The following is a 23,538-nucleotide window of genomic DNA, read 5'->3' as shown; positions in this document are numbered from 1 at the left end:
AAATAAAACCTGTAGTTTCGATTTAGTGCCTTTGAAAACCCGCAGTTTTCATTCAAAACTCTTACCACATGAAACCCGTAGCTTTCATGCTTAAATTAAACCAATATATGTCTATAGAACCCCGAATGTTCTATGATATATGTCTATGGCTTTCCATATGACTAACCACGTTTTGTTGTACCCTCTGTTTAGGGACATGTTGATAACACAATATTTATACATTTATATTGGCCCTATTTCCTAAGTTTTATGCTATGTTTTCTTGTGAAATTGGTTGTTTGATGTGTTTAGTGCATATTTTGTAGATAATGGACCGTAGAGAAGACTTTGGAGTCTTTTGGTGATTTCAAGGCTAAAAAGGATCAAAGTTGTAAAGAAGTAAAGTTAAGAAGTATTCCAATGATCAGTAGATGCTAATTTGTTCAATCTGCAATTTAATGGTTACTGTTTGGGAATTATAACTGGAGTTGGAAGGTGCCGCGCAAAACTGTCATTTTTGTTGGGATGTCACAAATTTATCAGGATGAACTAGGTGTTGTGCCATATATGTACAGAAACCTCTGGATGTCTAGTTTCAGTAGAATTTTACAGATCATGATTCTGATGCTTTTAGAAGAAATTATACCTGTTTTAGTGCGAGAAGATTGGTTCAGGAATTCTACACGATTCTTAATAATTGGAGTCCAGTTTGAGTCAGGAAACTGAAGTCTAATGGTATTGGGACTCCTGTTTGGGTTGGACTTCAACAATTGCGGCAAAGGTTAACCTAAACGCTATTTTTCCGGGGATGATTATTTAAATAATAATAAGCATCAGCGTTTAGGGAGAGATTGACACCATTAGTTTGCTTAGAGGATTGACCTAAAGAGGAAGCCAGACGCCAAGGGGTTCTCTAAGGGTTTTTCAATATCTTTCTCAGACTTTGTACTTATTGCTTTCATAATTATGATTTCCTGTAATTTGATGGCTTTGGGTAACTAAATTCTTTACTAGGGATTTGATGTAGCCTTCATGATGATTCTATGTCTTAGTTAATTTTATTCTTTTATCAATTCAAAGGTTTATAGTTTCATTCATTGTGCTAAAATAATTCTTTATGTTCATGTTATTGATTAGCTACCTTTAATATGAATTTTTAGATGTATGAGACAAGGTTATAGTAAACGCCATATGCTTAGCCTTAAGATGGCTCTCTTGGATGAATGAATTGTTGTTGATGTAGACGCCATGCTAAGACACTTTTTGGTTTTCTTTGTTCTTCTTGTACTTAATGGATTTTTTATTATTGGCTTAGACTAGACACCATGGTTAAGTTGATGATTAAAAGTGCATGGTTTTCTTTGTTACACCAGGACACCTAACAGACAACCATAATAAAGAAAGAATGAACCCTAGAACCTGAATTGAATTGTTCTTACTAAGTTAATTAATGACATGGAATTGGATTGGATTGGTTTGGTTAGATCGGATACCTAGTGTTTCAACCATTGTTTTCATAAATTATTTACACACATTATCTTTTTAATTTACTGCACTTTAGAATACTTGATCTTAAATCAACTTTTCTTTGGTTAGTTATTTGAACTTCGTAGTTTAGTTGTTTTCGTTATTTTTATTCTTATGGGTACTGCATAATTGGACTTAATTAGGTGACTTTACAAATCTCGGTGGGTACGACACTCGTATTTGCTTGCTTTACTATCTTATCGATTCGTGCACTTGTGAGAAATATAATTTGTTCATCACATGTCAAACTTGACCAAGCTCGATTTCACTGCTTTGGAAGTCTCTGGAAGAAAATATCTGAAGTGGGTTCAAGACGTGAAACTCCACCTTACTGCAAAGAGTCTTCGAGCTATTATTGAGGAACCAACCAAGGATGAACTTATCAATGAAGCTCAGAAAGCTATTGCTATGATCTTCATCCGCAGACACATCCATGATGCATTGCAGACCGAGTATCTCGTAGAGGAAGATCCACGTACCATTTGGTTCGCTCTGGCCGATCGCTTTGATCACCAAAAAGACATTTACTTGCCTAAAGCAAGACACGACTGACAACATTTACACTTCCAAGACTGTAAGTCTATGAATGGAATATAACTCTAAAGTTTGTAGAATCCGATCACTACTTAAGTTTTCTAAAGAGGACTTAACCAAACAGGATTTCCTGGAGAAGACCTATTCGACCTTCAATGCCACCAATATTATCCTGCAGCAACAATATAAGGCATTGAAGTTCACCAAGTTTTCGGATTTGATATCTGTTTTAGTTTCGCTTAAAAATAGAACTAGCTTTTGATAAAGAATCATCAAGCCCGACCCACTGACTCGAACCCCCCACGCCTAAAGCGCATATGACTAATTCTAGTAGCCACAACTGATGGAAATCTTGCCGTCGCCATGAAAATGGGCGGCAAGCCCCACCACGGGCCTAAGGTTAACAAAACAGAGGCCAACCCAAGGGAGGAAATTTGACCTAGAAGCGCCAACCCTTTGCCCCTAAGGCCCCAAACTTCAAGAACGAGGGAAAAGCTACCGTTCGATCGGCTTCCATTGAAATGGACATGTGCTATTGTTGTGGATCAAAGGATCATTGGTTATGTGTATGCTGAGCTAACCCCGAGGTTATTGCCAAGTATCATTCCAGTCGTGAGTCTAACTTTGCGCTTGTAGAACTTCCCAAAGATACTACTACAAGTCTAGAGGTTTCAAATTTTCAGGAGGCATCAGCTCCTATGGAAGAATAAAGTTTAATTTTTCTAAGACATGTTAAGGCATTTTTACACCCTTAGTGGGTGAACCCACTAGAGTGGCCGAACCACCCCTCCCTTTAAATTTTTAGGTTTATGGTTTAATTTTTGTTTGGTTTTGAATATGGATAATTATTTTCTGGATATTATTTATCGAATTGATTAATTGAATGAATGGAATTATATTTATGCATGTGACTGATTCAATTAATTTCTTTCTAGGTATAACTAGTGGGGAAGTTAGTTATCTTGCTGATAGTGTCACCACCATGCACGCCATATTGCGTGAGAAACACTATTTTACTAACTTCGTACCTAAAAATGTACCTCTAACAACCATCCCAGCCCATCCAACCTGATAAAAGGATATGGAAAGGCCCGTATAATGTTGTCCAATGACACTGAATTAACCATTAAAGAGGCACTCTATTCTCCACGTTCTGGAAGAATGCTGCTAAGTTTTAGAGATATTCGAGATAATCAATATGATGTTGAAACCACTTAAGAGAATGGTTCTAAATTTCTTTGTATCACTTCTTACGAATATGGCCAGAAGCGTATTCACTAGAAGCTGGAGCGTCTCCTGAGTGGGTTGTACATAACAACCATTCGAGCAATTGAAACCTATCATGTGGCCGACCTTATGGCCGAATTCTAGACCACTTTGCTACTTTGGCATGAATTGAATGAGACACCCCGAACAAGATATAGTGCACCGTATGCTCAAAGTATCACATGGGCATCACTTGAAATCTTATCCTGGCCATCCGTTTTGCAAAGCATGCTCCTTGGGGAAGTTGAACATTCAACCCTCAATTACAAAGATTATTCACGGCCTCCCTTAATTTCTTCAGAGGATTCAAGAGGATATTTATGGACCTATCCAACCAACATCTGGACCATTTAGATACTTCATGGTGTTGGTTGATGCATCAATGTGATGGTCACATGTCTGCTTATTATCCACATGCAATGTTGCATTTGCGAAACTCCTAGCACAAATTATTAAGATTAGGGTTCACTACCTTGATTATCCGATTAAGTCGATTCGATTGGATAATGCTGGAGAGTTTACGTCACAGACCCTTGACGATTATTACATGTCTATTGGGATTGATGTTGACCATCTTTTACCCCATGTTCACACCCAAAACGACCTGGCAGAAGCTTTCATAAAATGCCTTCAAACGATAGCTCGGACTTTGGTTATGCAAACTAATTTGCCAGTATTTGCCTGGGGCTATGCAATATTGCATGCCGCTATGTTGGTCCACCTAAGGCCCACAACTACCCAACCTCATTCACCGTTATAGTTGGTTACAAGATACGAGCCTGACGTCTCCCATTTATGTGTGTTTGGGTGCGCAGTTTATGTGCCAATAGTGCCGCCACTATGTACCAAAATGGGTCCTCAATGAAAAATAGGAATCTATGTATGTTATAATTCGCCATCCATTAAGGGGGAGATAAGATTCTAATATTCATGTAAAACGCCATGAATTGTCGGGGATTACTCCCACTATGTCTCATTTAGATCCCCGCACCCCTAAGTCTAAAACTGAAGTGCGATGTATTCTAGATCTTCAGAGCATTGCTCAAAGCATGCCAGATATTTTTATTGATCTAGCAAAGGTGACGAGATCACATATACCCGTTGCAAATGTACTTACAAGAATGGACGTACTTAATGTACGCCATAACACCACCGTAGAAGGCCAGACTATCCCCAAGGGTGGGGCGGCCGCACTTCCTACACAGCATGGTACACTGGCGGCTAGCTAATCACCTGCTTATACCCTGAAGCATGGCAGGCCCACTAGTTCAACGGATTCATAACCCCGGAAAAGGAAAATGGCATAAACTAGAAACTCTAGTCTAAATCCAACTATTGCTTACTCTATTCCAACGCATGAGGTTATTTTAAATTACAGTGATGTCTTAGACGAGACAACCCGGCCTCCCGAGAATCGTGAGATTTCGGTTCATTACGCAGTATTGGATGAGGTTTGGAATCAAAATGAAATGATTGTCGATGATGCATTCACGTATACTGTTGCTCCTGACATTATGCTTAGCGATGACATTGAACCACATTCCCTTGATGAATGTCGACGTAGAATGGATTGGTCAAACTAGAAACAAGCAATCTAGGTTAAACTTGATTCGCTTGTGAAACATAAGGTGTTTAGATATATAGCTCCTATTCCACCACATGTGAAGCCTGTGGGCTACAAATGGGTTTGCGTGAGGAAGCGTAATGAGAAGAATGAAATAGTACGATACAAAGAACGCCTTGTAGCGCAAAGTTTCTCTCAATGCCTTGGGATTGATTACGAGAAGACGTATTCCCTTGTAATGGACATCATAATGTTCCACTATCTTATCAGTTTGGTAGTTTTGGAAAAACTGAATATGCAGCTTATGGACGTGGTAACCATGTATCTCCATGAGAATCTAGATATGAAAATCTACATGAAAGTTCCAGAAATACTTCCATTGACTGGTTCAAATAATTCTAGACACGGAACACTCTCTTGATTAGATTGAGGATATCACTTTACGGATTGAAACAATTTAGGTGGATGTGGTATAACCGTCTGAGTGAATATTTGACAAGTCAGGGTTATGTGAACAACAAACTATGCCCATGCATGTTCATTAAGAAGTCATATTTCGGATTTACGATTGTTGTAGTTTATGTGGACGACACAAACCTCATCGGAACTCCCACAGAGCTTGAGGAAATTTTCTTCACTTCAAATTGGAATTTGAGATGAAAGATCTTAGGAAAACTTGATATTGTCTTGGCTTGGAGATCAACCATTGTTTGGATGGAATCCTAGTACATTAATCAAACTACACCCAGAAGGTGTTGCGACGTTTTAATGAGGATAAAGCGAAGCCTTCGAGTACTCATATGGTCATTGGGACTTTAGATGCTAAACGAGATCCTTTCCGTCCCAAGGAGGATGAGGAAGAGATTTTGGAGCCTGAAGTTCCATACCTAAGTGCAATTTGTGCTTTATTGTACTTAGCTCAATGCACTAGACCCGACATATCCTTCGTTATTAATCTTTTGGCTAGATACAGCAACGCGCCTACATGCAGATACTGGAATGATGTTAAAGAAATTTTTCGCTACCTCAAGGGTATGACGAATTTGGGCTTGTTCTACACCCATAAATCCTCAAGAGAAGCCGCTGCCCCCTCGGTCCTTGGGTTGATTCCTGCCTCGTTAGTTATGTAGATGCTGGCTATCTGTCTGACCCGCATAGGGCGTGTTCTCAAATGGGCTATGTCTTTACCATTGGATACACTGTTATATCTTGGAGGTCTACCAAGCAAATGCTAGTTGCGACTTCTTCAAACCATGCTAAGATTCTCGCCCTGCATGAAGCATCTTGTGAGTACTTTTGGTTGAGAGTAGTCATGGATCATATTTGAAGCACTAGTGGTCTTTCTTCCATCGTTGACCTTCCTACAATGATCTTTGAAGACAATGCAACATGTATCGAGCAGTTAAAGAAAGGATACATCAAGGGAGACAACACCAAGCATATAGCGCCGAAGTTCTTTTGTTCTTACCAGTAACAATAGCATCTAAACATTGAAGTTAAGCAAATCCGTCCCCAAGACAACCTGATTGATCTCTTCACCAAGTCATTACCCATATCTACTTTTCAGAAGCTCGTCCAAGGAATCAGTATGCATAAATTATCTGAGTTGAATTGTTTGTAGTTCTCGTATTTGGAAGTTATGTCTAACTTAGGGGGAGTATCCTGAAGCATACTCACTTGATCTTAATGTACTATTTTTCCTACAATTAGGAGCATTTTTCGCACTGGGTTTTTGTTACCGAACGAGGTTTTAACAAGGCACCCATCTTAGGATGATCATACTTCATTGAGTTCACTACTTTCTTCCTGTTTGACTTTTGTTTTAAGACATTATGCTTACTTCTCACTTTTATCCTTAGTCTATGGGTTTTCACCTGCCTTAGGTTTTACCATAGCAAGGTTTTGTGAGTTTTACTACCCATGCATACTTTCTTTTAAATTTAAGACTCGCATTCACCCATTGTGCCGACGACTTCATCAACTGTTTTACCTTATCTGCTGAAGATCTAATGCGATGGGGAGTGTTACAATCATGAATGTGATTGGGTAAATCCTAGTATATCTAGGAGCATCTTGTACATTCCCTTTAGTAGTATAATATCTATTAGAGTTGTAATCCTAACAGGGTAAGGATTTAACCTTCCCTACTACTATAAATAAAGGCACAATGGGGTGATACAACACACCTCAGAATTACATCTCTCTTTTCTCTCTCTGTTGCCGTAGGCCTGTCTCCCTCTCTGTCCTTAATACAGTTTAGTCAAATAGGCCTACAACAAACTGCTCCTAATAATAGCTCACAAAATTGGATTTATATTGAATTTACCTTATAAATCATTAGATATATTAGAAATTTATAGGAAAGATTATAACCTTTTATGAAATATTAGAATTTTTTAGAAATATTAGATATATATATATATATATATATAGGAATTATTTATCTTTTAGGAATCTTGGAATTTTTAGAAAATTATTTGTAATTTTATATGAGCTTTTTGAAATAATATAATTTAATAAAAATTACAGTGATTTATTGGAATTAATGTAAATTTTTGTAAATTAGTGCTTCTATATTGTGAATTTTTTTTCCGTATATGTCATCGCAGTTGGTCACCATGCCGCTTTGCCTCCAGTTCGGGTCAAAATGACCCGCCGGTAGAGATGGCGGTTATTCTGTTGGCGGGGACCAGCTGTACCAAGATAGCCACTGCCGAGTTGGTGGCTTGATCCACACTAGGAGCCCCGATTTGTCACGGCTTGGTGTTGTAGGGCGGAAAGAAGGTGAAAATCTAGGGGATCTATAGAGTCTTGTCCTCAAACTGGATTACTTGCATAATGCAAGCCAAAATCGTGGCTGTTTAGGACCCACGACATCGGCGAGCGGACATCAAAGTCAAAAACCTGTTGGCTCATGACATGGGAACCATCATCTACACCAAGTGCCCCATGCTCTCCCCTACATGGTGGAAACTCACGCCTGAGGTGCACGAGGCGATGAAGAAAAAGATTGCATTTCATTAAATGTGATTTTTTTTTTGTTTGATTTATTATTTTTATTACTTCACTTTTTAGTGTGTTTTTGAACTACTACACTTGTTTTTTATTTTTTTTATTTTTTGTCTATTTCAAGTCAACTTCGAGATCAACATGGAAGTGATGGGTATGTCCAAGTACATAAACCGGGTGTGGAACCCTCAGAGTTTGCAGAAATGATAGATGAGTGATACTAGCTTTGCAGTTATTTTTTGATCCAAAAATTTCTGGTAAGGTTTTTTATATTTCATTTCAATTTTTCTTAATTTAAATTTTTTTGAGTTCATTAAATTTTTTATTCACTGCGGAAAATCGAAGGCAAATAAGTGTAAACCAAGAAGTGAAGTAGTACCTCTATCACTCAAGTTCTCGACCCCTCACTTTCTAGGTCGAGGAATGACATGAGAAGGTTTGCTTTTCTTGGAGGTCGACGCCTGAGGGATGCGCATGCCAATTATGGCAACTAGGTGGCTGACGACGTTTATGTAAGTACTCCATTCAAGATTTTAGTTTCAAATTTTTGTACACTTAAAAATTTTAAACTTATGATCGATAAATTAATTGGTTTCTCTTTTTTTTTAAAAATTTTTTTTATAGGCTTTTATGTCATAGAAGAAGGACTACCTTGCCAACCTCCAGTAACAACCGGACACACCAATGGAGGAGCTGACACTTGATCCAAATGTGTCTCTACAATTGTTGAAGAACGGGGTTGGACAACGGAAAAGCCAACAGCTCTGCAGCTTAGGAGCTTGTTGGATTTGGCACGTCGGGGAATCTTCTTCATCTAGCTATTAGCCTCCAAGCAGGACATCTTCTAAACTATAGAAGGTGGAGATGGAATTAGAGGCCATTCGCCAACGAGAAGAAGCTTGGGAAAAGTTGCGCACTAGCTAGATGAGGAGTTATGGCGGTACATTGTGGCACTAGGGCTGGTCCAAACATTTGGAGGCCCTAGGCAAAAATAAAAAAGGGGCCCACAAACCTACAATATGCACAAAAAATTTATGTTTGTTATGTCATTTTTTTCTCCTTTTCGATTAGGTATTTGAAGGATTTTCGATAATTTGAATAAGTATTTTTCTTGGCGGACAATAAGTTTGTCATACATAAAAGACAAAATTACATCGCAATACTTGGTTAATTGGTCATAAAGAAAAGAAGATTGTTGTATAATAAAAAATACTAGTCAATTGAGCAATACTTGATGTGTAAAGTGTCTAAGCACAAGATTTTGACAATGCAATTTTCTGAGCAAAAGCCTTGTAGATTTGGTAGAATAGAAAGTTCCAATTATGTAGCTGCCTGGAAGTGATCTCATTTTTTGAATACTCTTTGCGCTTGCCAAATTAATTGGTAAAGACATACATACATTGTTTTGTTGAAGCTTAAACTTGAATTGGAATGAATATCAAAAAGCTGCATTTCTAGTTAACCTTCTTAATGGATTAACCAAATTTTAGTAATTAGAATCAAAGGTAAAAGAAATTAACACTCAAAACAAATATTAGTAAAAATTGAAAAGAAAAAGGTGCAGAAACTTCGAACCACCGACTTCCTTATTACTTAAAAAAATAACGGCCCCAACAGCTCTAGTTAACCATCTCGTTCAATTAACCAAATTTTATCAAATATAAGCAATTGTGAAAAAAAAAAAAAAAAAAAAAAAAAAATTAACGATCAAACAAAAATTGATAAAAAAAATTGGAAAGAAAATGACACATAGGCTAGTTCGAACATGGATCCTTAGCATTACTGGAGAACAACAGAACCAGCGCCCCTAACTTATTTACTTGCTAAATTAACCAATTTGTTTTAATTTATGAGCTTATAGAATTGTGCCCCCGACTTTTTAAGGCATCGGACGGTCGTCCGGCTAGCACTGAACTAGGGCCGGCCCTGGATGGTGCAAACAACGTCAACCCTTAGCATTCGCCTCCCTAGTCTTTTGAGTGACCTTCAGGCACCACCCAGGAGTAGTTAGCTTAGGATATTTTACACGTATACATTTGTACTAATGTTGTCATCAGGCAAATTTGGTTTGTCGGCCCAAGTTAGTTAACGTATTTTACACGACGAAATTTTTTGTCAGGTAAACATTATTTGCCCAATGTAATTTGAATAGTTGTCGGGCAAATGTTTGTGCAATGACCCTTTGCTCCACAAATTTCCATCAGGCGAAGTTTAGGCGAACGAAAACCTTATTGTGCCTCACAAAATCCTTTGATCTAGACATTGTGGTTTTTTTTCGTATTGTGTTACGCACTTCAAAAATGTTACTATGCAATATGCACTCCTTCAAGTTATTTTAATTTGTCCTATATATTTATACGTATTTAGAGTGCGAACTAACATTTTTTAAAGTGTTAATAACAACTCCCTAATATATACATTAGAAATATTCTACGAAAAACTAGAGGAATGTGAACAATAAACAATGATACTATTTTTTTCAAAAAAAAAAAAAAAAAAAAAAAAAAAAACTCTCCAATAAAGCTGGACCCTTCATTATATTTGGAGTCTACCATATGTTAGAGAGTGTATCAGTTTTATATGTACAAATAGCATTTCTTTAATACATTAATATTACTCTTGTCACATCCCGGCCCGGGGCGGATCACTTCTCGGGCCCGCTCCACCACCGTAGCACGATATTCTCCGCTTTGGGCTTACCATTCCCTCACGGTTTTGTTTTTGGGAACTCACGAGTAACTTCCCAGTGGGTCACCCATCATGGGATTGCTCTAGCCCCCTTCTCGCTTAACTTCGGAGTTCCTACGGAACCCGAAACCAATGAGCTCCCAAAAGGCCTCGTGCTAGGTAAGGATGAGAATATACATATAAGGATCACTCCTGTGACAGCCCGTTCCGGAATTTTCGAACCGTAAGGGTGAAAGGACGATTTTGCCCCTAGTGTGATTTTTCGTTGTGTGGTTGTTTTTGAGCTTGTTTTGGCTGGTTGTGGACCACACACATTTCCCCACACACACCCTCACCCTTTCCATGTCCCGTGCCCTGTTCCTTTCCCTCTCTCTCTCCCATTTCCATTCCCACACGTACGGACACACCCAAAAACCCTTCAAATCTTCACAGATTGAGGAAACAAAGTATATATTCTTGCTCGTGAGGTTTGTAGAAGTTCAACCATACCCATTTCAGGTAAGGATACCTTCGTTTTCACGTCGAATTCGAGATACCCCGATTTTGTCACTGTTCATGCACACGTTAATTCTTGTGTTTTTGGGAATTTCAAGCTTGTAGGAAGCTTGGTAAGGTCCTTAGGAGGCTCGGGGTGGTTCGTTTGAAGGTTTTGGACGTCGGGATAGTGAGTTACAAGGTTGGCCGGAGTTGGTGGTGTTTTCCCGGCGAGATTCCGTGTGTTTTAGCACTTGAAAGTGGTATGGATTTGTTCCTCTCGTTGTAAGCTTCATTTTGGTACCAATTTTGTGAAATTTGGTTGAAAACGAAGAAGTTACAAAGTTTTGAAATTTTCACGATTTTCCGGCGCCGGCGACGGCGCCGGAGCCTCACCGGAGAAAACGACGGAATATTCCGTCAGTTTGGATGGAATATTCCTAACGGCGTTAACGGAATCCATTAAAGTTAATGGAATATTCCTGACGCCGTCAGTGTGCCAGGCACGTGCCTGCGTGTGGCCGGCGCGTGTGGCTGTGCCTTGGCCGGTGAGTGGGGGCGCGTGCGGCGGTGGAAAATTTTTCTAAAAATATGGGGATGTTCCTAAGGTTGAGTAGATCACGTTGGTGTATTCATACACCCCATTTGAGCATTGTATGAGAAGTTATTTCGTAAGGTTGGTTATGTGCTTTAAAATTAACATTTTTATAGTTGTTTCACATATAGGTAAGACCTATCCCGAGGACGAGCGCGGTCACTCGAGACAAGGGGGTTACGACCCTTCTACATACCAGTGAGTGGGCTTTAGGTTTTCCGTATATACCTATATACTTATACTTTTCCCAGAAAGTGAATTGAAACGTTTATTCGTTTATATGCCATGCTTATTGTTTGCCATTTATTTACGCATTATTAGTTGCATATATATATATATATATATATATATATATATATATATGTTTGGTGCTGCGAACGCACAAGTAAGTGCCAGGTGAGTTATGATTTATGTTTACGTTCAGTAGTGATTTGAGATACATAGAGAGCTCATAACCTGCACCCCCGGTGTTAATGCTCCTGCCCAGAGTTGGGCATAGTCCTTCACGTGATGTTCACTTCCCGCACCACACGCTCATCTTGGATCCAAGTTAGGTGCACAGTCCTGTCGTACAGACCACTTTAGGTGGTTCCAACTCGTAGGTGACCCGCGATTATTCGCCCAGCCTTCACGTGATCGTAGCACTTGAGCGTACTTATATTGCACCCAGGCTTGTCGTATAGACCACTTTTGGTGGTTCCGACTCGTGTGCAGGTATAGTTAGTGAGATGGAGATTTGAGCTCTAGATTCAGCCATACAGGTTACGTTAGGTGACTCTAGCTGACAGATTACATGGCATTGATTTGACATCCCTGAGCACTTGCATTCTATTTAGAGACATTTGACATGGCATATTTCGGAGCATGATTTATATATATGTATATTCTATTTTTCTGGGAAGTATACAGGTTTTACGGCGAGGGGTTAGAATCTTGTTTATGAAATGGTTTTGAAAAGCTTTGTTTTTGCCCACTCACACTTTTTGTTTTGCGCCCCTCCAGGTTCTAGTTGGCTAGCACTTTGGTGGCTTCCTTGAGGATTTCCCCGGCATATCTGACAGATTATTACCAGTGTAGGACCACCCTCGGGTGTGCCTTTGTAGTGTCGTTTTCTCCCGGACTGCATTAGGTATTCGTGCTCTGAACTTTGTTTTCACACTTACGCTTGCACATGTATGCTCTTACTTTGTGTAAAGCTGGTTTTTATTTATTTGTACTACTTTTATTATTATTTTATTAGCTTCCGCACTGTGCACATGGTTACGTCACTTCCACATGACGGTCAGCATGCCCTGATCTCAATCGGGGTGTGTCAACTCTTAGGTAAATAATGATTTTCTTAAAATTATACTAAATCCTACTTTTTTTTTTTCCTCAAGCTCAATCATACTTGTATACCTTCGTTTATTAGAATAACATTTAGCCTAACTAGAAATAAGGTATTTCTACTTTAAGTGTTTGCCTAGAGTATATCCTTAATAAACTCCTTAATTCATTAATTCTTTGCTTCTTTGACAAACTAGCAACACTCCTGGACACAGAGTTCTCTTAAATAATATTTCAAATTTGAAAATTCCTCTAGATTCTGTTTATTTATAAATTACTAACCTTTTTTTTTTTCTTTCGTGACCATGAGTATAACGACGAGCAACGGTCATATATATTGTCCGCCTCAACAGACGTAAAATACTCACGATTAGATTATAGATAATTTTTCTTAAAAGTAATTTTGTTTATGGTTAAAATAGTAGTAAGATTTTCATTTTAAACCTGTCGTTTCATGAGCATTTTGTATGGGTGAAAAGTTAATTAAGTTAAATATTTGGTTTGATGAGCATTTTTAACGATGAACTTTAATCAAGTGGTATTGAATTATTGGGTAGCGAAAGTTGAGAGACAGGTTAAATGCAAAATCTCAGCTAAATATTTGGGTGCATAACCATTTCAATTTTAATTTTTAGTTTTTATTTTCTGTATTTGCATATGGTGAAGTATATGAAAAAAACGAAGGGATAAAGAAGAGGGAGTGATTATATATGAAGGAAAATGATGAAACAAAGAAGAATTAAAAAAAATAAATCTTAAAAGTGAAAATAATGGCTTTTTTTAATTTTAGATTTCATTTACGGTTTCTCATACATTTCTTTTACCTCTCTTCTCTTGCCATCTTCTTTAGCTCTTCTGTATCCCTTATTTTTAACATGTGTGTGTGTGTGTATATATATGATGCAAAAACGAAATGAAAATCAAACGAGCTTAACTTCGTTTAATATCAACAATACCCTAAATCAAACACAAATAGGTTTTCCAAACCTAAGGCTAGTACTAAATTTTCCAATATGAAAATTATGAATCTGATCAAATGAAACGACAACTCACTGTATGTGCATTTAAAAAAAAAAAGATATTAATAATTATCTGAGCTCTCTCTCTCTCTCTCTCAGAGTAAAAGACGGGTGAAACATGCAAGAACGTTTGCATCATCTATATATCTTATGAATAGTGGCATCTCTCTCTCTCTCTCTCTACCTCATGTTGCTTTAGTCATGACAGCTCGAATACAGTACTGATAAGCTGGTTGTAAAATTATAAACAGCCAAACATATTGATGAGTATTAACCTATGGTCCTCCGGGTGGATTCCCAGATGCATGAATATCACATTCACTGTTCTAAAAATCCTCACCTAGTGCCGCCTAGGCGCTTGGCGGCTAGTCACGGCCCCGATTAATGCCTAAGCGTTTGAAAATTAAGAAATGGTGTCTAGATTTGCTGAGGCACCCGCCTAGACCGCCTAGGCACCTGGCTAGCCTATCCAGACCCGCCTAGGCACCTGCCTAGGTTGCGACTCACTTAGACAAAAAATAGATAACTTTCATTTTGCATTTTATTTTTTTCAATAAATTGTAAGAGACTTGTTGTAGACTTAAATGAACACACAATATATGCTTGTTTACTATGTTTTCACTATGTTTCAATACTTCATAATATATATGTCATTCTATTTTATATTTATGATGAAATTGTTTATATTTTAAGTATAAACTGACATTATTTACACGAAATATAATATATTTACATAAATCCGCCTAGTCTGCCTAGGCTGCCTAGGCCCCGCCTAGGCACTAGACCCTAACCCGCCGCCCGACTGGCGCCTACCGTCTTTTAGAACCTTGATCACATTGGTTAATTTTTTTGTGGTCCTTCCACCAAAAGAGAGAGAGAGAGAGAGAGAGAGAGAGAGAGAGAGAGAGAGAGAGAGAGAGAGAGAGAGAGAGAGAGAGAGAGAGTATGCTTTGTAATCCAACAAACGCATATTTAACTGTTTACTTAAAAGATTAAAATATGTTCAACCTGAACGAATCACAGGAGTAGTATTTGCTTCTTAGACAGTTAGGGAAAATCAATTTAAACACGTAGTTATAGGTAGTAAACAAAAAGTGAGGTTCTAAAGAGGTTTCCTAGCTACAGGATCAGGAGACTTCATCAACCTCAATATGTTCAAGTAATTGCATCATACATACATACATACATATAGAGGGAGAGAAGCCTGCAGGTACTTCTCACGGGAGAGGGTATTTTTTGTATACCAGTTTGTTTTAGTACAAGCCATTAGACTTTTAAGTTCCCTTTCCTGCAAAAGTCTGGTCTAGCTTTGGTTGCTTGTTGGCATCCAGCTTTAATCCAAAGTGAATGTGGGGAAAATGTGCCCACTGCAACACAAACGACCATTTTCTCAGTTGATATATATATAGGTTTTATTCTGACTAGCACATTCACATTGTATCATAAATGTATTCTCTCCAATTACCCTTAATACTGCACGTAATTCCATACTGCACATCGTTTAATAAAAATGCACATAATTCATACTGCAGACTCTATTAAAAGAGTGTGATACTCTGTACAATGAGGATGCCTGCAATTTGTGCTCATGTTTATAAATCAAATTATTTGGTGACCTTTATACTACTACTATCTTGCTTCGATATATTATTAATTAAAGGGAGAAAAAGTGAAATTAATTAGTATAATGGTATATAATGTAGCCGCATATGTCTGAAAGATTGTAAGCTGTTGGAACTTAATTAGAACATGTATCTGCATATTGATGGCCACTCAATCCTACTTCAATATTGATAAATGAAAGTATGAGCCTAAACCACTGGGGTTAGTCTAGTGTTGAGGGTGGATTGGAGTAAGCTAGGTCAAGGGTTCAAAACCTTCCAATGTAACCAAAAAAGTATGTATGATAAGCTAAAAGAACATATCAATATTAATTGTAGAAGCAAGTCTAAGTAGCCTAAACCCTAATACATATATAATCAAGTTGAAGGTGATGCTCAGAACGTCATTCATGCGGTGTGGCAAGAAGGACTTTAACTTCTATATCCTGGTTGAGGACAATGAGAAGGCTAAAGCTGTGCTTAAATATTTTTTTTTTTTTGATTTAGAGACCTTTCCTTTTGTCCTAGAGAAGGTAATAATGAATAGCTTATTCCATTGCTAGAGCCGCACTTTCTTCAGATCATCCTTTATTTGAAGTTGAGCCACCAAGCTCTCTACATTTATTAAGTCTGAGTTGAATGTACTTTTATCTTCGAGTTAATGAGTAATTTCCATATGAAAAAAAAAACCCAAAAACAGAATGAAACTTTTACAAAATGTCTCAATGCAATTTTAAGGCGAGCTACCGGCCACTTAATGTAATGGATATTTACTTCTCCAATATGGGGACACTTGTGTTAATAAACAATTGCTAAAATCTTGTCCCTTGGATGTACTGATACAAATCTTGTACATATAAATAACATTAACCTAACTTTTAATCAAAATAATCATTAACCGTGCTTCTTGCCACCTTAACCATCAAGGAAATTTGCAGTCTTGACTTCACACACTTAATTTGTTATAAATCGTCAGGACTCGGATGCTAATTACTGACAGGCAATCCACATAAAATCCAATCTCCATCCTTGTTTTGTATATGTTACTATCATAAATAAAGTTCACATGCAGTTTTGCATAAGTACACTTATAATCTTCAAATTGCAAAAGTCCATGGATAAGTTACTTTGAGAGCTTGATCTTTTATTATCTTGCCGAGCTGATTTTACCTTTGGCTTTTTATAGAATTAATTAAGTTAAATTAACAAAAGGGAATTGTTATTGGTATTTCCATATACATTTTACATTCCAAACTTTCTATAATTAGATAGAAAAATGCACTTGAAAAGTGTATAACAAGATTTTTGAAGTGCCAAAAACAGTTGCAAAAAAAGAAAAAAAAATTCAATCATTTGTTAACAGAATTTGTATGTTGATCGACCTTAATTTCCTTTTGTTAGTATTAGTGATAGTTTCGACTATTTAAGGCTAGGAGGAGAAACTTATATGAAACTGGAAGAATCCCTACTTCCATAACTTCAAATATTACCAGTAATAACAATTTGAATATAGTGGGAAATCACTAACATTCCCCACGCAACGCAAGTCTTCTCTACTTTGGCTTTTGAAGTTTGTATAGTACTAATCAGCTTATGCCTAAATTATGCATTATACTTTCATTAAATTGCTTTTCAACAAAACTCTAAACCCTAAACTCAAAATACATAACCCTTAAATCCAGAAACAAGTAGTTCTTTTTTATATAAGCATGATAAAAGCAAACACAAGTAGAGGATCCTATTTTTCCAAGGACTTGTCAAACCGTGAGTTTCCTCTTTAACCCCGGGGTCATTTTTAGGTCACAAAATACTTTTAATTTAAACTATTGGGTCAATCATATTGTAAGATGTAAATGAAGTGAAATTTTAACAAGTCATATTGAACTTAGTTGGACAGGAATATTGTTTCAATTACTAGAAAATGAAATGAGCATCAACCTATGCTGAAATATTAAATTATTTATTGACCTATTAAACTTTTAAATTTTTTTTTTTTTGAAGCCTTCGTCTATATGAAGATTGATTTTAATATTCCCCGTTTCTATATGTTCATGTATTCAACCACCCAAGTGATGAAACCAAAACATTCATTTATATTTTATAATAACAAAGTGTAAAATTTTAGGCATGTTTAGCAACCTTTTCGAGTTTCGGTACATAACCTGTAGGTTGTTCTTTGATTGGTTAGTCATACCATATTTGCACACTCCTGTATGATTAGTATTTTTTTTGACAGAATTTTCTTTGAAGTTCTCAATTATTATGATATATTGTATGACTGTTAAGTTATTTTCAAGAGCCATATATTAGTAGAGGTGTGCTATCCACACACCCCTTTTACTTCTCACACACTCCTTGTTAATTTCAGTCATTTGATCTTCTTCAATTCATCCAATCTGACGGCCGAAAATTAGAAGGGTATATGAGAAGTAAAAAAGGGTGTGTGGATAGCACACCCTTATTATTATGATGTAGGCCAAAGATTGATTTAGATTCTTATAGATGAAATACTTACATCGGTTCTCGATCGGGAATTAAGAATCAAATCATCCCTTACTATAACGTAGTATGGATCAACTTGTTGGTTCTAATATATACTACCAAATTATAACTTGATAGTCCTACCATATCATAATGAGCTAATAGGCCTCCCATATGAAATATGAAAATTTTGAGAGACATGATGGCTGCTATGTTATCAACCCGTAACTTACATTTTTAGCTGCCTTGCTAAAAGCTTCCCTATGACTAATGTCAGGGTTACTAGCTTTAATCCTTTGGATCTCCTCCCTGCAGAGACAGAGAGAGATTAAATTAATTATCTTATCAGTATATCATCTTCAAGGGTAATTTCATCTCTTAATAATAATATTACCGTCATCGATAACTTGTAGCAACAAAATGTGTGACAAAAACAACGATTAAAAGTAAACTTACTTGATAAAATTGTTATATGCTGAGGGAACCCGCTGTCTTTTCTCTGGTGCTATCATATATGTATGCAAAAACAATTAGTTTGAAGAAATTTGTTTTATTTTGAGAATATAATACATTGTGCAAATGCTTCCCATGAAACCAGTAGGCAGTGGGCGGTAGGACAAAATTACATCATTCGATCGAGCTAGCTAGCTAAAATACTTTGCACCTCGTTCCAATGATATATATATATATATATATATATATATATATAGCTAGATTCCACACTTCAAAAGTGCAACCTATTAATTTATTTTCTGAAATAGTTATTGTGTTAAAATGTGAAAGTATTAATACTCGTGAGCACAGTTTCTAGGACGTTGCTATCCATTAATTTACGGGTACTGAAATCTGCTATGAAAGGTCACCATCATGGATGGCCCATGAGGAGGTGAGGACAAATCCCTAATTGAGCACTTGTAAATGGTGTTTGCATGAAGCTTTTATATTCAAGCTAAATGGTTTTAGATATTTTTTTTATTATACAATTGATATTTCTATTTGAAACCAAGTTTAAATTGCACATAGAGAGCTCGACTCGGTTGTACAGGATGGACCACATTCAACTAACCTAAATAAATGATATTAGAACATGATCACTTTGAAGTATATTGGGTGATTTGGCCTGGTTATTTACTTTTTTTCTAATTGTGTGGAGACGTACGTTGTTCAAAGCTATCACAAGATAATTTATTAACCTAGGTAGTTGGTTTTGCAATTAACATTTGGTATGAGACATTAAGTGTTAGACGAGGGGGCGAGAGATTTTTCAATGTGTCCGGAATATGGCGCAATACGCCATATTTTATTATACAAGTGGAGGAAAGATTTTTATTTTTTTATTGTTTTTTTCAAGTGTCCCTTTCACTTATATAATTAATGACATATAGCTTAAGTGCTTGTATTATGTTCACACTGAAAAATTGTTTATTCAATTTGAGAGAGAGAGAGAGAGAGAGAGGGAGTGAGAGACTCACGGGGTATGGGAGAGACTCTAGGTTGTTCATGAAGCTCTAGAGACTCAAATGCATGACCAAACTTGTTGGATTTGGATGATGATGACGACGAGGACGACGATCCGCAGTTTTTATTTGAATCCTCTGAGCTCAGGTGTTGTTTCTGTAACTTTCGTTAATAAATTGTTAACCAAAAAATAATTAAATTACATTAATATATATCAGTCAAATCACAGTTGGCTCGAAAAGAACTTGAATTGAGATTTCAGAGACACACTCAACACAGAAATACATCATATTGAGTTGGCAATGGTTGAATAATCACTGCTCGATCTTTAATACTTCTTGAAAAACTAAAAATCACTGTGTCTAATCCTTAACTTATCATGAATAAATTCACTCCCACACTTGCACATAAAACTACCTTGTTCACATACACCCCAATCAAATTCCATGTTGAAATTTAGGGAATCCGAGTCAGAAAAAATATTGTATATTGTTACCTAAGAAAAGGAGAGCAAAATGCACATATTTGTAATTTTCTTACAAACAATAGTACTAGTCTAATTTATACTAAAAGAATTATAGGGTTTGAACTTCGAGTGCACGGCAATCCATCATTTGCAGAGAAAAATGCACATACATTTAAATTAATAATTAATGTATGAGTACCTGCGGATTTTGAGGAGGAATGGTAGTCGACTGAAGGGAACCTCCGGTATTAACAGAGAGCAGATTGGCACAATGCCCACATCTCACCGTCACCATATTCAGTAAACTGTTGCATGGAACACTCACCTGCACTATTCGATTCAGTTATCGATACGTATATAATGTAGGAGGTACAGTAAATTATTACCTAAATGCTTAATTTATTCTTCTTAAAAGAAAAATAAAAGTAACCAGTATACTGCTAATAAATGTGAGATTCTAGCTAGGTTAAATTAGTTAATGCTTAATATCATGTTGATTGATTTCTAGTTTAATTTGTTGGCACCTGAATCTTTATTTCTTGCTCTCTCGCGCACACGCACTCAAAGGCGTTAATGTAACCATCATATGATCGTAACTAAACCCTATTGACCAAACAAAAAATCAAACCTTAATTCATAAAACAGAAACAAATCCTGTATGAGAAAAAACCAGATTGCATTTATAGTCATATGATCTCATTATGAAGAACTCTATCAATTGAAAACAGCGATACATAGGACACGCATCAGCGATATGAGGACGAATAATCCAGTTATAAGGACGAAGATGATGATGAGAAGGAGAAGAAGAACAAGGAGAAGGATGAATTGCCCAAATGCATCTGAAAACCTGTTTTCTCAAATTAACAAAGTACGTGCGCAGAATTGATCTCAAACCACACATGAGAAAATAACTGCAAGGTCTCTTGGCCCCCTTCATTTAATTACCTAAGAGTTAAGACACACACACACATAAACCATCTCTCTCTCTCTCTGACCGATTCACACGCAGACACACAGAAACTCACACGCGCACATAGAGATGCTATTCTTTTTCTTTTTTTTCCTTTCGGTGCCCCTTCTGGCTTTTCTGCCTGACACACCCGCAAGGAAGATGATAAAAGATAGAAAGAAATAGTTCAGTGTATCAACACAGAGAGAAAGAGAGAGAGAGAGAGGACGAAAGAAAGCGACTTGACGGGAACGGAAACCATTAAAGGCCATGACCAGCAGGATTATCCACTCACTCTTCTTCACTATCAAACATAACTACTCATGATTAAAGGAAGATGGCCGAATCATCATCATCATCAACTACACTAATTTAACCACTGTACATTCTGCAGTGAACTCTCTAGTGTTTAACATCGTCATTTTCCGTATATATATTTTCTCAACAATCACAATACATAGAGTTCAGAAAGGAAAAAGAAAAAAAAGTAAATAATTTTAAAAGGGCTTATTTATCAGAGGCACCCTATGATGAAACAAAGAAGAAACAAGAAGCACTATCTGCTGCTTTGGCGCTATCTCTCTCTCCCCCTCACTCCGTTCCTCAGACTATATTCACAGGTGTTTGTAAAGAGTAAGGAAAAGGTAAGGAAAAGGCGCCTTCTGTACTACATTGGTATTCAGAACCTGAAATATGTAACAACTGGATCACATTTATTCATCGAGAGGGAGAGAGAGAGAGAGAGAGAGAGAGATTATAAGTAAGGAGTAGGAATGTGCACAAAGTTGGGCATATATAGCTTGGGATCTGAAACTTCAACCCTAGCTAATAACCTAGCTACTTGTTGCCCTAGTTCATGGCTATGAGAATCCCGCAGCGGAAAACATTCAGGAGATTTGTTTGCTATCTTTAGCCGGAAGCAATCTTCCCTCACTTTTGTTATTGTTATAAATCCACCTAACTCTTTATGGGGTCGATTGCAATTCTACAACTACTGGTCGATCTTGACGTTCATAAAATGATTTTTTCATTTTTTATTATTTTCATGTATTGGAGGCCTGCAGGCCAAAACCCAGGTAGATTTCTTCATAAAATATAAGGTAGGAGACAGATTCTTTGATCAATTCCATATGAATCACAAGAATTCGCAATTCTTGGCGTCAATTCGAGTACTTAAACTTTAACCAGAAAAGGGCATTTTAAGTAGTCGGTTAAGGACCAAAATTGTTCTATATATTCACAAAAACCCCATTATATATTCTTCTGCACTTTAAGTAAGTTTTTATTTTCGGGTGCATAGAGGGACATGACGAATCAAATTCATTCTTGATCTGAAAGCTAAAATAACGAAAGCCCGGATATTGGTCAATTCAGCTGTTAAAATAAATGGCACAAATAAACCTTAGAAATGAATAATTAAGGACATGACTGAGAGAGAGAGAGAGAGAGAGATACCGCTAAAATGGTGTTGCAGAAGTTGCAGTGAACATAACAAACACGTTCAGATGCCATCAAATCCATTGACATAATATTTCAAAGCTTAAATTGTAATATATAGCCTGATCAGGTAGTATTTCTTGAGAGAGAAAGGCTAAGGTGTGAAAACAGAAAAAAAGAAACTAAATATAATTGGTGATTAAAGAAATAAAAAATGTACAGAGAAACGAACACAAAGACAAAAGATGAGAAAAGAAAGAACTTTTTATGAGAGAGAAGTAGAGAGAGAGAGAGAGAGGATGGGACTAGTCTGGTCGGAGTGAAGTGGGAATGGATGTAAAATGTAAGTAGTGGTTTTTGTAATAAGAATATATAAAAGGTGGTTTTATGGGAACGGTTGTTTGTGGATCATTTTAGAGAGAGAGAGAGAGAGAGGTGGTGATGGTGGGGTTGGGTGTGTTATGATTGAGGGAATGAGTGGGTCGGAGTGACCCATCTCGTAACCCTCCTCTTGCCTTTCTGCAGCGGATGAGGGGGGGCGCGATCGAGATATTTATGCTTGGAATGTTTAGGGAAGAGAGAGAAAAAGAGAAAAAAGTTAATAAAAAGAGATCTTATTATTGGGATGAGATGAATGACAAAGATAGGGACGAGCTTTGGGAATGAAATGAAAGAAATGTAGAAGTTTTGAGAATTGTTATCAACACTCTAGAATTTTTAATTTGTGCTTTAAATTTTTTATATTTAGAAAAAATAATACATTTATGTGAAATACTAATAACAGTTTCCGAAGTTTTTATTTGTGCTAATAAAATAAGACATGTATAAGTTTTATTGACATGAAACAATATACTTGTACCGTATAGTTATTTGTAATCCGAAAGATGTGCTTACAATGTATGTCATGTATTTGTATTTTGTGTGTCTGTCAAGTGTCCAAGCTGGAGAGAGTGAAGGTGCTTTGCATTACTCATTTCTCCTTGTTATTTCTTGTTTTCAATTTTTTTTCCATGCATGTTCAATATTTATATTATTTTCATTTTTGATTGATTTTGTTAGAGGGAAAATGTCTTTTGTCTCTTACTTTGACATGACATTTATGTGTTGCATCCTAACCTACTTTTGATTCTATGTTGTGAATGAAGCTTTAACCGCACAAAAC

At 36.8% G+C, this 23,538-nt stretch overlaps 1 protein-coding gene across 2 annotated transcripts; it reads right to left on the bottom strand.

The window, feature by feature from the left end:
* Nucleotides 1-14,983: 14,983 nt before the first annotated feature.
* Nucleotides 14,984-22,618, bottom strand: LOC137741382 (putative axial regulator YABBY 2). Of its 2 annotated transcripts, none has more exons than XM_068481100.1 (6): nt 22,395-22,618; nt 20,187-20,312; nt 19,536-19,683; nt 18,520-18,568; nt 18,297-18,372; nt 14,984-15,348 (listed from the first exon to the last, which is right to left on the bottom strand). In XM_068481100.1, the coding sequence occupies exons 1-6, from the start codon at nt 22,464-22,466 to the stop codon at nt 15,256-15,258; spliced, it is 564 nt and encodes a 187-aa protein (XP_068337201.1). In that variant the 5' UTR covers nt 22,467-22,618; the 3' UTR covers nt 14,984-15,255. The 2 variants fall into 2 exon arrangements, with proteins under 2 accessions (XP_068337201.1, XP_068337202.1); XM_068481101.1 differs by having other exon boundaries at nt 19,536-19,677.
* Between the last annotated feature and the right edge of the window lie 920 nt (nt 22,619-23,538).

The sequence above is a fragment of the Pyrus communis genome, chromosome 8 (genome assembly GCF_963583255.1).
Source record: "Pyrus communis chromosome 8, drPyrComm1.1, whole genome shotgun sequence".
Taxonomy (NCBI): domain Eukaryota; kingdom Viridiplantae; phylum Streptophyta; class Magnoliopsida; order Rosales; family Rosaceae; genus Pyrus; species Pyrus communis.
Note: the sequence above shows the minus strand (reverse complement) of the source record. Positions and strands in the feature narration are given on the sequence as shown.